This window comes from Macaca fascicularis, chromosome 1 (genome assembly GCF_037993035.2).
Source record: "Macaca fascicularis isolate 582-1 chromosome 1, T2T-MFA8v1.1".
In the NCBI taxonomy this organism is placed as follows: domain Eukaryota; kingdom Metazoa; phylum Chordata; class Mammalia; order Primates; family Cercopithecidae; genus Macaca; species Macaca fascicularis.
Window position 1 is genome coordinate 232,963,413 of NC_088375.1, and position 12,280 is coordinate 232,975,692.

General features: G+C 45.6%; 1 protein-coding gene and 1 long non-coding RNA gene across 4 annotated transcripts in view; both read left to right on the forward strand.

Annotated features, from left to right (window-relative positions):
• The first annotated feature begins 1,651 nt into the window (after nt 1-1,651).
• Nucleotides 1,652-12,280, forward strand: part of GNB1 (G protein subunit beta 1) — a 49,502-nt gene continuing 38,873 nt past the window's right edge. Inside the window, exons 1-2 of one of the 3 annotated variants that reach the window (XM_065535036.1) lie at nt 1,652-1,831; nt 9,134-9,236. In XM_065535036.1, the coding sequence (XP_065391108.1) occupies nt 9,180-9,236 (57 nt within the window). In that variant the 5' untranslated portion in view covers nt 1,652-1,831; nt 9,134-9,179. Of the gene's footprint in view, nt 1,832-2,627; nt 2,737-9,133; nt 9,237-12,280 lie in introns of those variants that run through there. The other 2 variants (XM_065535030.1, XM_045388362.3) reach the window with 2 other exon arrangements.
• Nucleotides 10,484-11,507, forward strand: LOC141409096 (uncharacterized). The gene is made up of 2 exons (XR_012427569.1): nt 10,484-10,623; nt 11,402-11,507. It is a non-coding gene; the product is annotated as an uncharacterized lncRNA (long non-coding RNA).

The following is a 12,280-nucleotide window of genomic DNA, read 5'->3' on the forward strand; positions in this document are numbered from 1 at the left end:
ATTTTGTGCTCTGCCCTAAAAGCAAAAAGAGGCCATAGGCTAACAGGGTTAGAAAAGGGAGAGCAGGCCGGGCGCGGTGGCTCAAGCCTGTAATCCCAGCACTTTGGGAGGCCGAGACAGGCGGATCACGAGGTCAGGAGATCGAGACCATCCTGGTGAACACGGTGAAACCCCGTCTCTACTAAAAAATACAAAAAAACTAGTCGGGCGAGGTGGTGGGCGCCTGTAGTCCCAGCTACTCGGGAGGCTGAGGCAGGAGAATGGCGTAAACCCGGGAGGCGGAGCTTGCAGTGAGCCGAGATCCGGCCACTGCACTCCAGCCTGGGCGACAGAGCCAGACTCCATCTCAAAAAAAAAAAAAAAAAAAAAAGAAAAGGGAGAGCAAAATTGGGAGACCAAATGTTTTTTGTGATGCATGAGAAATAATAAGTCGGCCGGGCGCGGTGGCTCACGCCTGTAATCCCAGCACTTTGGGAGGCCGAGGCGGGCGGATCACAAGGTCAGGAGATCGAGACCACGGTGAAACCCCGTCTCTACTAAAAATACAAAAAATTAGCCGGGCGCGGTTGTGGGCGCCTGTAGTCCCAGCTACTCGGGAGGCTGAGGCAGGAGAATGGCGTGAACCCGGGAGGCGGAGCTTGCAGTGAGCCGAGATCGCGCCACTGCACTCCAGCCTGGGCGACAGAGCGAGACTCCGTCTAAAAAAAAAAAAATAATAATAATAATAATAATAAGTCTTCGGGAGTGTCAGTAACCACCTCCTGGGATTTCAGAGTTCCAGGGGTCGGAGGTAAGCTCTTAATAGCTGTGCCTCACTGGCTCACCCCTGGCTATTAGATCCCCTCCCCAGAGAATCGCCTTCTGAGGACTTTGTGACCGCACACCGTAGTTCCTGCTCTTCCCCCGGTTGCCAGTGTCTGGTGGGTGAGTGAGCTCACTTGTGACTGGGGCATGAAGGAGATGATCCTAGGGAGTCTCTTAACTTAGTCCAGAAATCCTCCTTCCATTGCTTGCTTTGTCTCCTTTTTCCCTTGAAGTTTATTTGTTAAAGACAGACTAACCAACCTGCCTGGTTGTCTGTGCTGGAGTGTTTCCCAGGCCGTTGTGTAGCACCGTTGCCTCCGTGTGGGGTCATTGAACACGCTCCCCTGTCTTCAGGTTCCGTTGCCTCCGTGTGGGGTCATTGAACACGCTCCCCTGTCTTCAGGTTCTGTTGCCTCCGTGTGGGGTCATTGAACACGCTCCCATCTGCAGGTTCTGGAGCTTTGGTCACATTCACTTTTTTGGTAAGATTACTTTATAGGCACAGGCAAAATCCTGAAGGTATGATTTTAAAAATTGTTACCATTGCAAAAAATAGCACCTCAAACAAGAACAGTTGTGTTATTTTTACCCATCTGCCTTCCGCTCAATTCTTGGCCCTTATTAGCAAGGTCATGTCTAACAACCATGCAAAGCAGCATCCTCCCTGCCCTCCCTGGCACACTTCACCCGTTTGGTGCCTGTGTATGCTCCACGTGGTTACCTGTTAGTCATCTGTCTCCCTCAGACTAGCAGCCAGCCTGGTTCATGCTGCTCAGCACTGTGCCGAGGCGCCATGGTGCCTGTCGTGTTGAAGGGAGGGTCTGCACATGCGCTGCTCTGCAGCTGTGTTAGTGGTCGTGTCCTTTTATCAGTTGTGGTGGTGCCCTGCTCCCCTTATTCTTCACAGTATTGTTCGGAGCGGTGCATAAAGGGAGCAGGGCCTGAGGACTTTCCGTTGCCCTTTGAATTGCCACAGTCTTAATTTTGGAGATTGACCTGGACTTGGGAATGAAAGAAAAATGGAAAAGTGAGTGAAATTGGTTTAAATTCCTCATGCAGACTCCTCTCTCTCAAAATACTGCTTCATCTTGGAGGTGAGCTGTGATCCTTGTGTGGCTGGTCAAATTAGCAAATTTCCTGCCCCTGTGTAAGACACTGGGGCCTCACTGGGGCCAGTTTGGACTTCGGAAGTTTAATCACTGTAAGGCTGACAGAGCACTTTCAGATTGGTTGTCTGATTTAATCTTCATTTTAGCCCTGTCATGTAGGTAACACCATTCCTATTTTGAATTAAGCAGATCAGAGTAAAAAACAATTTAAAGCATTATTCTTTGTATGTCGCAGAACCAGAAATTGAAATTATTTTTCAATATCTGTACCCTATTTTGTCATTGGCATACTTGCAGCCTGAATGTCGTTATTGCTGACTGTGTAATTTGGGGTCCTGCGGGCACCGCTGAAGTGCCGCTCCTAGACTCTCAGGGGCCTGGATGAGAGGCCTGGGCTGCTGCATTGCCATGAAAGTAGAGGCATTACACGGAGCACATTGCAATGCAAATGTGAAATATTCTGACTTTAAAAATCATGCTAACTAACACTTGACTCACAAAGATGTTGTTCTAAAGTAGGGGCAGATTCCTTCACCTACTTGCTTTTAAGTTATTTAAATCTCTCTGAAAAGGATTTCCAAAACTGAAATTCTAAATAAAAGCCAATGGCAGATATGGGTCATCGGGAAGGATAGACATGAGACCTCAGCAGACCCTGTCTTAGTGGATTAGACGGGCAAGTTCTTGGAGTCAGCACAGCCAGAGCTTAGCCGTGACATTGGCACTGGAGGAGAGGAGCCCAAGCCAGGTAAACCTGATGGTGGGTGTTCTAGAAGGTTTGGGGGACTAAGGATAGTGAAGAGAAAAGCAAAAGCAATAAAATGTAAGTACGACTTTTAAAATTTACATTTATTTTTTAATTTTCAAAGGAAGCTGCGTCAACATTAGGAAGTTTAGTAGAAAAACGTGACTAATAATTATAATAAAAATGCTGTTAGTCTTTTTAACTGTCTTTCTTTAAAATAAGTATATTTTTCTTTTCTTGTTTTTTTTTTTTTTAGGCAAGGTCTCACTCCATTTGCCCAGACTGGAGCATAGTGGCGCAGTCACGGCTCGCTTGTAGCCTCAGTTTCCCGGACTCGAGTGGGTTCTCCCACTTTAGCCTCCCAAGTAGCTGGGACTATAGGCGTGTGCCACTACGCCAGCTAATTTTTTGCATTTTTAGTAGAGGCCAGGTTTTCGCCATGTTGTTGCCTACCCTGGTCTTGAACTCCTGGGCTCAAGCTATCTGCCAGCCTCAGCCTCCCAAAGTGCTGGGACTATAGGCATGAGCCACCGCGCCCAGACCTATTTTAATTCTAATAAAGCAGCTAAAATTACTACCTGCGACTGGGTGCGGTGGCTCATGCCTGTAATCCCAGCACTTTGGGAGGCCGAGGCAGGCAGATCACTTGAGGTCAGGAGTTCAAGACCAGCCTGGCCAACATGGCGAAAACCTGTCTCTACTAAAAATACAAAAATTAGGCAGGTGTGGTGGTGCATGCCTGTAATCCCAGCTACTTGGGAAGCTGAGGTAGGAGAATCGCTTGAACCCAGGAGGCGGAGGTTGCAGTGAGCTGAGATCGCGCCATTTCACTCCAGCCTGGGCCACAGAGCTAGACTCAGTCTCAAATAAAATAACTATATGCAAATTTATATTGTTTTTCACTTAGTATATAGTAAGCGTTTTCCCAAATTATTACTCTCTCCATTATTGTTCTTAGCGATATGTTACAGTTCTTCCAGTAACTATTTAGAGACAAGATCTTGCTGTGTTGCCCAGATTGGAGTGCAGTGGTGCTATCATAGCTCACTGCAGCCTTGAACTCCTGGGCTCAAGCGATCTTCCCACCTCAGCCTCCCAACTAGGTAGGACTACAGGCACGTTCCACCATACCCAGCTAATTGCATCAAGTAACTTTTTGTTTGAGATGAAGTCTCGCTCTGTCACCCAGGCTGGAGTGCAGTAGCATGATCTCCACTCACTGCAGCCTCCGCCTCCCGGGTTCAAGTCATTCTCCCACCTCAGCCTCCCGAGTAGCTGGGATTACAGGCACACGTCACCACACCTGGCTAATTTTTGTATTTTTTAGTAGAAATGGGGTTTTGCCACGTTGGCCAGGCTGGTCTCGAACTCCTAACCTCAGGTGATCCACCTGCCTGAGCCTTTCAAAGTGCTGGGATTACAGGTATGAGCCATTGCACCTGGCTGCATCAAGTAACTTTAAAAAGTTAACTTTAGGCTGGGTGTGGTAGCTCAAGCATTAGATTCGAGTCTAGCACTTTGGGTGGCCTAGGCAGGAGGATGCCTTGAAGCCAAGAGTTTGAGACCAGCCCAGGCAACATAGCAAGGCCTTGTCTCTACCAAAAATTTCAAAAATAGCTGGGTGTAATGGGTGGTGTCTGCTTCTAGTCCTGGCTACTCTGGAGGCTAAGGTAGAAGGATGGCTTGAACTTCAGTGAGCTATGATTGTGCCACTCACTCCAGCCTGGGCAACAGTGTGAGACCCTCACAGGCATTTTTTTAAAGATGTTACTTTAACTTATTTTATTTAAACTGAAGAGTATAAAAAAATTTTTTTTTTAATCTTTCTTGATTCTAAGACCCCAGATTAGCCTCTGTTAACTTTGTGTGTTGGTGTGTAGGGGGGTTAGTAAGCAAACTGTATTTGAAGAATAATGAGAAGAATAAAAGCTGCTCACCTGTTTCTCTGTCTCCAAAAACACCACCATTAACATCTGATGTGTCTAGAAAAAAGATAGCGGGCCGGGTGTGGTAGCTCACACCTGTAATCCCAGCACTTTGGGAGGCCAAGGCGGGTGTATCACCTGAGGTCAGGAGTTCGAGACCAGCCTGGCCAACATGATGAAACCCCGTCTCTACTAAAAATACAAAAAATTAGCCAGGCGTGGTGGCGCATGCCTGTAATCCCAGCTACTCGGGAGGCTGAGGCAGGAGATGAATCGCTTGAACTCAGGAGGCGGAGGTTACAGTGAGTCAGCACTGTGCCACCGCACTGTAGCCTGAGCAACAAGAATGAAATTCCATCTCAGAAAAAAAAAAAAAAAAGGTTGGCTTGCTCTGGCATTGGTGTTTGTCCTTTTTGTTCACACAAAAGCATCATGCTTTGTATTCTTGTTCCATTTTTGTTTCGTTCACTGTCTTCATGGTAGAGATGAACTAAGAGCCACTGGGAAGGCTGTTAGTTTATGTGAATCAGAAGGTTGCTTCCCTTAAGTTCTCTCTTCCTGGCACCTGGTGCTCTTGCAGCCCATGGGGAATGTGGTGGCCACGCTTTCTCATCTCTCCTGCCTTATCCCATCAGCCATTCGCTGTGCCTGAACTGCTGCACAGGGTGTCCGTGGGGCATGTCCACATTACAAAAAGATGGTACTGATCATTGAGTTTATCTCCAAAAATTTTTTTTTTAATTTGATTTTAGAAAATACATTTTTAGGCTGGGCATGGTGACTCATACCTATAACCCCAGCATTTGGGAGGCCGAGGCGGGCAGATCGCCTGAGGTCAGGAGTTCCTTACCAGCCTGGCCAACGTGGTGAAACCCCGGCTCTACTAAAAATACAAAAATTAGGCGAGCATGGTAGCATGCACCCGTAATTCCAGCTACTAGGGAGGCTGAGGCAAAATAATCACTTGAACCTGGGAGGCAGAGGTTGCAGTGGGCCGAGATTGTGTCATTTGCTGCACTCCAGCCTGGGTGATAAGAGCGAAACTCCGTCTCAAAAAAGAAAAGAAAATATATATCTTTATCCTGGAGACTAGAGAATGTAATTTAAAAGAAAAATTGAAATGCCTGACAATAGATTTCTCTTATCACTTCTGTATGTGGATTGAAGAGGATCTTACCAGGAAATTTATTTTTATTGCTAACAAAAATAGGAGAGTGTGTGTGTGTGTGCGCACGCGTGCGTGCGTGTGTGTGTACAGCGTTTTGCCATATTGCCCAGGCTGGTCGCAAACTGCTGGGTTCAAGCAGTCCTCCCGACTTGACCTGCTAAAGTCTTGGGATTACAGGTCACCATGCCCAGCCAGGAATACACTTTTTTAAAAAAATTGACAAACATAGGTTTTGAGTCTCTTAATTGAAACTCAAATGTCGGCACAGGAGAGAGTATAATAATTTCTGCTATTAACTATGAAAAAGAAGTCCATCTGGTTGTGTTCTCTTTTCATGGGACTAAAGATTAAAGTTAGCAAGTTTTGGTGTTACTGCTGAAATTTTGTGAGGTCACAAAGTTATATTGAGTTCATTTTAAAGATACTTAGATTTTTGGTAAATTTGTTTCTCTAGTCTCAAGATATATAGCTGGGTGATGGTTGTGTACATATTCTTGTATAATACGTGAAAAGAACATCTAATTAAAAGCAGTATATAAGATTTCAGGAGTTATCCCACCTAATGATGGAATTTGGGCCTTTAAACCCCCACCCACCACCCTCCAGCCACAAGGAACATCTCTTTTTTTTTTTTTGCGACAGAGTTTCGTTGTTGTTGCCCAGGCTGGAGTGCAATGGCGAGATCTCGGCTTACTGCAACCTCCACCTCCCAGGTTCAAGCGATTCTCCTGCCTCAGCATCTCGGGTAGCTGGGATTACAGGAATGCACCACCACACCCGGCTAATTTTTGTATTTTTAGTAGAGATGGGGTTTCGCCACGTTAACCATGCTGGTCTCAAACTCCTGACCTCAGATGATCCACCCTCCGCAGCCTCCCAAAGTGCTGGGATTACAGGCGTGAGCTACCGCCCCCAGCCGGAACATCATTTTTGAGGCATCTCAGAACATGCTTTTCTGTTTCCCCAGATCCCAGGAGTTTGTTGTTGTTATTTTTTTATTTTTATTTATTTATTTATTTATTTATTTATTTTTATTTATTTTTTTTTTGAGACGGAGTCTTGCTCTGTCACCCAGGCTGGAGTGCAGTGGCCGGATCTTAGCTCACTGCAAGCTCTGCCTCCCGGGTTTACGCCGTTCTCCTGCCTCAGCCTCCCGAGTAGCTGGGACTACAGGCGCCCGCCACCTCGCCCGGCTAGTTTTTTTTTGTATTTTTTAGTAGAGACGGGGTTTCACCGTGTTAGCCGGGATCGTCTCTCGATCTCCTGGCCTCATGATCCGCCCGTCTCGGCCTCCCAAAGTGCTGGGATTACAGGCTTGAGCCACTGCGCCCGGCCGAGTTTGTTGTTTTTAGTCCCATATATAAAAATTAGCTTTTTAGTGTTTAAATTAGGATCAGAAACTGTGCGTTAACTAAAGCAGTTTAATTCAGGGTACTTCATAACGTTAACTTGTTTTCTTCATGTTGATTTTGGAAGGAATTCTGTAAAATTGTGTACATAATATAACATGATCATGTGTGAAATACAAGTGAGTAGTGTCAGGGCATGCAGAAAGAATGCAAGGCAGAAGGCATCCAAACAGAATCCATTTGAGATGCTACTCATATTGTCCTGGCACTCTTACTGTTCCACACATTAACATTCATAAGTTGTAGTCCTTAGAATTTATATGTGAAAACCAGGGAGAGAATTAACCAGTCTTATCCCTTAAGAATAAACTGCCCTTGAGGTGTGACCTTGTCCATACCTAATTCCAGTGATGCTCCATGTGTGCAGGGAAGACTAAGGTATTTTCCCTTAGTGAAGTTTTCCTCGTGATTAAAACATCAGTTTAAAATAATGCCTTTAGAAACACCTGTTTGGTCAGAAATCTTTCTGACACTGTGTTGCTGTGCACCCTGCCTCCCCAGAGAGCGGTGGCAGCAGGACGCCTGGTCTGCATGCTCATGTCATGGCGCTTGCCTTGCGGGCCTTTCTTGTTCGTGGATTATAGACATCAAGTATCTATACCGTAGGTCATTCGAATTCCTTTATGCACACTAGGAAAGTTTAAACTGGTAACTGTGATGGCTGAACTTCTTAGGTCATCGGATAATTTCCCGCAGGTGGGTTTTAATCTCAAGAAAATAACTGCTGTCAATTAAATTTTGATGTATATTATATTAACCTTTTGACTTTTACACAAAAGTTATGGTAAAATTGATCCTCTGTGTAATTTATGTAGGAAATTGAAGTGCTTGCATAAGCAGTACTTGCATATGAGAGCTAATTGTAAGGGATTAAAGACATTAGCAACTGTATCCTCAGCTTTGTTATACTTCAGTCTTACTTAACGATTAACAGCCAAGATCTACCATCCTGGCTGACACGGTGAAACCCCGTCTCTACTAAAAAATACAGAAAACTAGCCAGGCGAGGTGGCGGGCGCCTGTAGTCCCAGCTGCTCGGGAGGCTGAGGCAGGAGAATGGCGTGAACCCGGGAGGCGGAGCTTGCAGTGAGCTGAGATCCGGCCACTGCACTCCAGCCTGGGCAGCAGAGCGAGACTCCATCTCAAAAAAAAAAAAAAAAAAAACAGCCAAGATCTTGGTCAGAAACACAGCCTCCATTTATGACATTCTCTTGGGAAAATAAGTCTGTTGTTTAACAAGGTGAGTTAGTTTTTACTCTGATTTCAGGAATATTGTCTAACATGACTAGGGCGAACAGGCAGGGCGGCTTGCACTGAGCCTGATTTAGCCTGTACCTGTAAGGATTAAGGTGTTGTTTCTGAGCCTCCTGGGACCCCACGGCTCACCTGGGTGGGAGAGTGGGTTGTCCCTGAGCTAAAAAACTGCTGGACGCCACCCTGTGTGCTCTTAGGTTTGCCATGCGAGCATCCTGACAGCTTTTGACCAGTAGCGGTTCATGATTACTGAGATGAGGTGGCTTTGAGATTCTTGGTTGCCAGGTTGCCACTGACCCCCATTCCATGAAGTAACTTCCTCTAGGTCTTCATGTGATAGCTATCCTAAATGTCAGGTTTTATTTTTTTTATTTTGAGATGGAGTCTTGCTCTGTCACCCAGACCGGAATGCAGTGGTGTGATCTTGGCTCACTGCAACCTCTGCCTCCCATGTTCAAACGATTCTTCTACCTCTGCCTCCCAAGTGCACCACCACGCCCAGCTAATTTTTGTATTTTTAGTGGAGACGGGGTTTCACCGTGCTAGCCAGGATGGTCTCGAACTCTGACCTCATGAACTGCCCGCCTCAGCCTCTCAAAGTGCTGGGATTATAGGCTTGAGCCACCGTGCCCACCTTAAACTTTCAATTTACTTTTCTAACCTGCTTCCTTAAATTATTCAACAGTTGTTTATTGTTTGTGCTTGTCTTTCTGTTTCAGATCTCACATTCTTGGAGGTGGCATCGAAGAGCACTAAGATCAGAAGATGAGTGAGCTTGACCAGTTACGGCAGGAGGCCGAGCAACTTAAGAACCAGATTCGAGTATGTAGTTGTGTGTGCTTGGTTTTATTAATCGTTTGAGTTTTAGGTTAGCTGTTACTTGTTTTAGGAAAAATGATTTACAGGATGACTTGTTCTGTGTTTTATATTGAAATTGAATCTTAGTTGGCCCGGGATGTACTAATTATAGATCTAGATACTTGGCCTAGTACATTGTTTTCGGGATTTTGCTTTCTGTATACAATTTGTTATTTGAATATACACCAGATGTCTCTATAGAATTTATAAGTGTCTTTTGCATTTTTTATCATAACCTTGAAAATTTGTTTGTTATACTCTGGGCCACTGATCAGACTGTGGTATCTGCCTCCCTCTCCTGAATATTGGGACTATTGACAGCAGAAATCTTGCTTAAAAATAAGAGTATTAACAACAATAAAAAAAAAGTATTTCAGATATATCTGATGTATTTTTTCCCTAATTTTGAAAGCACATCTTCCCTAGCGGTGATGATTGGAATCTACAGCTTCTGATAGACTACTAGATGGAGCAGATATATCTAAATCCAAGATAGCGGCTGGGTACAGGGGCTCGCGCCTGGAATCCCAGTGGTTTGGGAGCCTTAGGCGGGCAGATCACTTGAGGTCGGGAGTTTGAGACCAGCCGGGACAACATAGTGAAACCCCATCTCTACAAGAAATATAAACATTAGCCGGGTGTGGCGGTGTGGCCTGTGGTCCCAGCTCCTCGGGAGGACATTAGCTGGGCGTGGCGGTGTGGCCTGTGGTCCCAGCTACTCGGGAGGCCGAGGTCAGAGAACCACTTGAACCCGGGAGGCGGAGGTGCCAGGGAGTCGATGGCGCCACTGCACTCCAGCCTGGGCGACAGAGCAAGACCCTGAAAAATAACAAAAATTGAAGATAAAAACAACTGTGTGTAAATAAACTGCACTGTGAAAAGAATACCTTTCACAGAATTCTGAAACATTAAATTTCAGTCTGTGATTGATACAGGATGTTAAGTTGCAGAGTTCATAAACTTTTTTTTGAGAGAGTTTTGCTCTGTTGTGCCCAGGCTGGAGTGCAGTGGTGCTATCTCTTCTCACTGCAACCTCTGCCTCCTGGGTTCAAACAATTCTCTTGCCTCATAACGAGGAACAGTAGGTCTAAATGGAATTCCTTCTCCTACTGTTGTGAAGCAGTACTTCTAGTAAATATTTTATAGAGAAACAATTAATGCAAGTATATATTTCCTTTCTGAAACCGCTGATGTGAAGAGTAAGAGAAAAAGAGGCAGACTTCTCAGGAAAAACCAGGTCTTCAGTATGTTTTTAGGTTTTGTCCATTTGATGTAAGAGCTTTCTCTTATTCTTTTTATTTATTTATTTATTTATTTTTTGAGACAGAGTTTCGCTCTCGCCCAGGCTGGAGTGCAGTGGCGTGATCTCAACTCACTGCAAGCTCCGCCTCCCGGGTTCACGCCATTCTCCTGCCTTGGCCTCCTGAGGAGCTGGGACTATAGGCGCCCGCCACCACACCTGGCTAATTTTTTGTACTTTTAGTAGAGATGTGGTTTCACCACATTAGCCAGGATGGTCTCGATCTCCTGACCTTGCGATCCCCCTGCCTCAGCCTCCCTAAGTGCTGGGATTACAGGCGTGAGCCACCATGCATGGCCTAGAAATCAGAATTTTAAAGTTTATCCTGAAAATGTCTTAAATAGTAGTGTGATTTGGCCTATTTGAAGATATTTCATTTTTCTGACAGCAGTAAGTTGTTCACAAATAGTGGACTTGGATCTATTCATAGCAGATGGAAAGAGCTTGTATGGCACAGGTGCAAGACACCCAAATTTTAAAAATTAAGGCCAAAAGGAGCTGTTGCACCTCCTCCCGAGGTTTGGGCCCTGTCACATTGTGAATTCCCCAAGGCCTTCTTGCACAGGGGGCTCCCTCTTGGGCTGGCACGAATGTCACGTGACATTCCCCACATGCTCTTGTTGCCACATAAAAAATATAAAAAGAGGCCAGGCACGGTGGCTCACGCCTGTAATCCCAGCACTTTGGGAGGTTGAGGCAGGTAGATCACGAGGTCAAGAGATCAAGACCATCCTGGCTAACACAGTGAAACCCCGTCTCTACTAAAAGAAAAATTAGCCAGGCGTGGTGGTGGTGGGCGCCTGTAGTCCCAACTACTTGGGAGGCTGAGGCAGGGAATGGCGTGAACCCGGGAAGCGGAGCTTGCAGTGAGCCAAGATTGCGCCACTGCACACTGCAGTCTGGGAGACAGAGCAAGAAAAAAAAAAAAAGTAAAAGGAGATATGGCTGTGCACCGTGGCTCATGCCTTTAATTCCAGTACTTTGGGAGGCCAAGACAAGAGGATTGCATGAGCCCAAAAGTTTGAGACGATCCTGTGTAAGGTAGGAAGACCCTGTCTCTTTAAAAAGAATAAAAAGAAAGGAAACAGAAACAGGTGGAATTAACCCTAACAAGGTTTTTTTGGTTTTTTGTTTGTGTGTTTTGAGACAGGGTCTCTGTCAGTCATCCAAGCTGGAGAGCAGTGGTGCGATTACAGCTCACTGCAGTCTCCCGAGTAGCTGGGACTACAGGAGCATGCTGCCACACCTGGCTGATTTTTTTTATTTTTGTAGAGACAGAGTCCACCATCTTGCCCAGGCTGGTCTTGAACTCCTGGGCTCAAGGGATCTTCCTGCCTCAGCGTCCCAAAGTGCTGGCAGGTGTGAACCACCACGCCTGACCCAACAAATTTTATCTAAGGCAATATATCTAAAATATTATTATTCAATATGTAATTAATACATTTTAATTGAAATATTTGACAGAGTTTTTCTCCCAATTTTTCTGGTTCCATTTCCTGTGCTCAGCAGCCACATGCAGCTCATGGCCCCCGTAGCGGGACATTCACTAGAAGAGGTGCCTAGCTGCTTTGTCTCTGAAGTGCCAGGAACCAGGAACCACGCTGTGTTAGTTCCTTTGCACAAGACAGGGACAGCAACAGCTGGTGAAGTCGTTTTACCCCAAATGGTAAAGGAAGACTTATTTTTAAAATGTAGAACATTTTTTCCT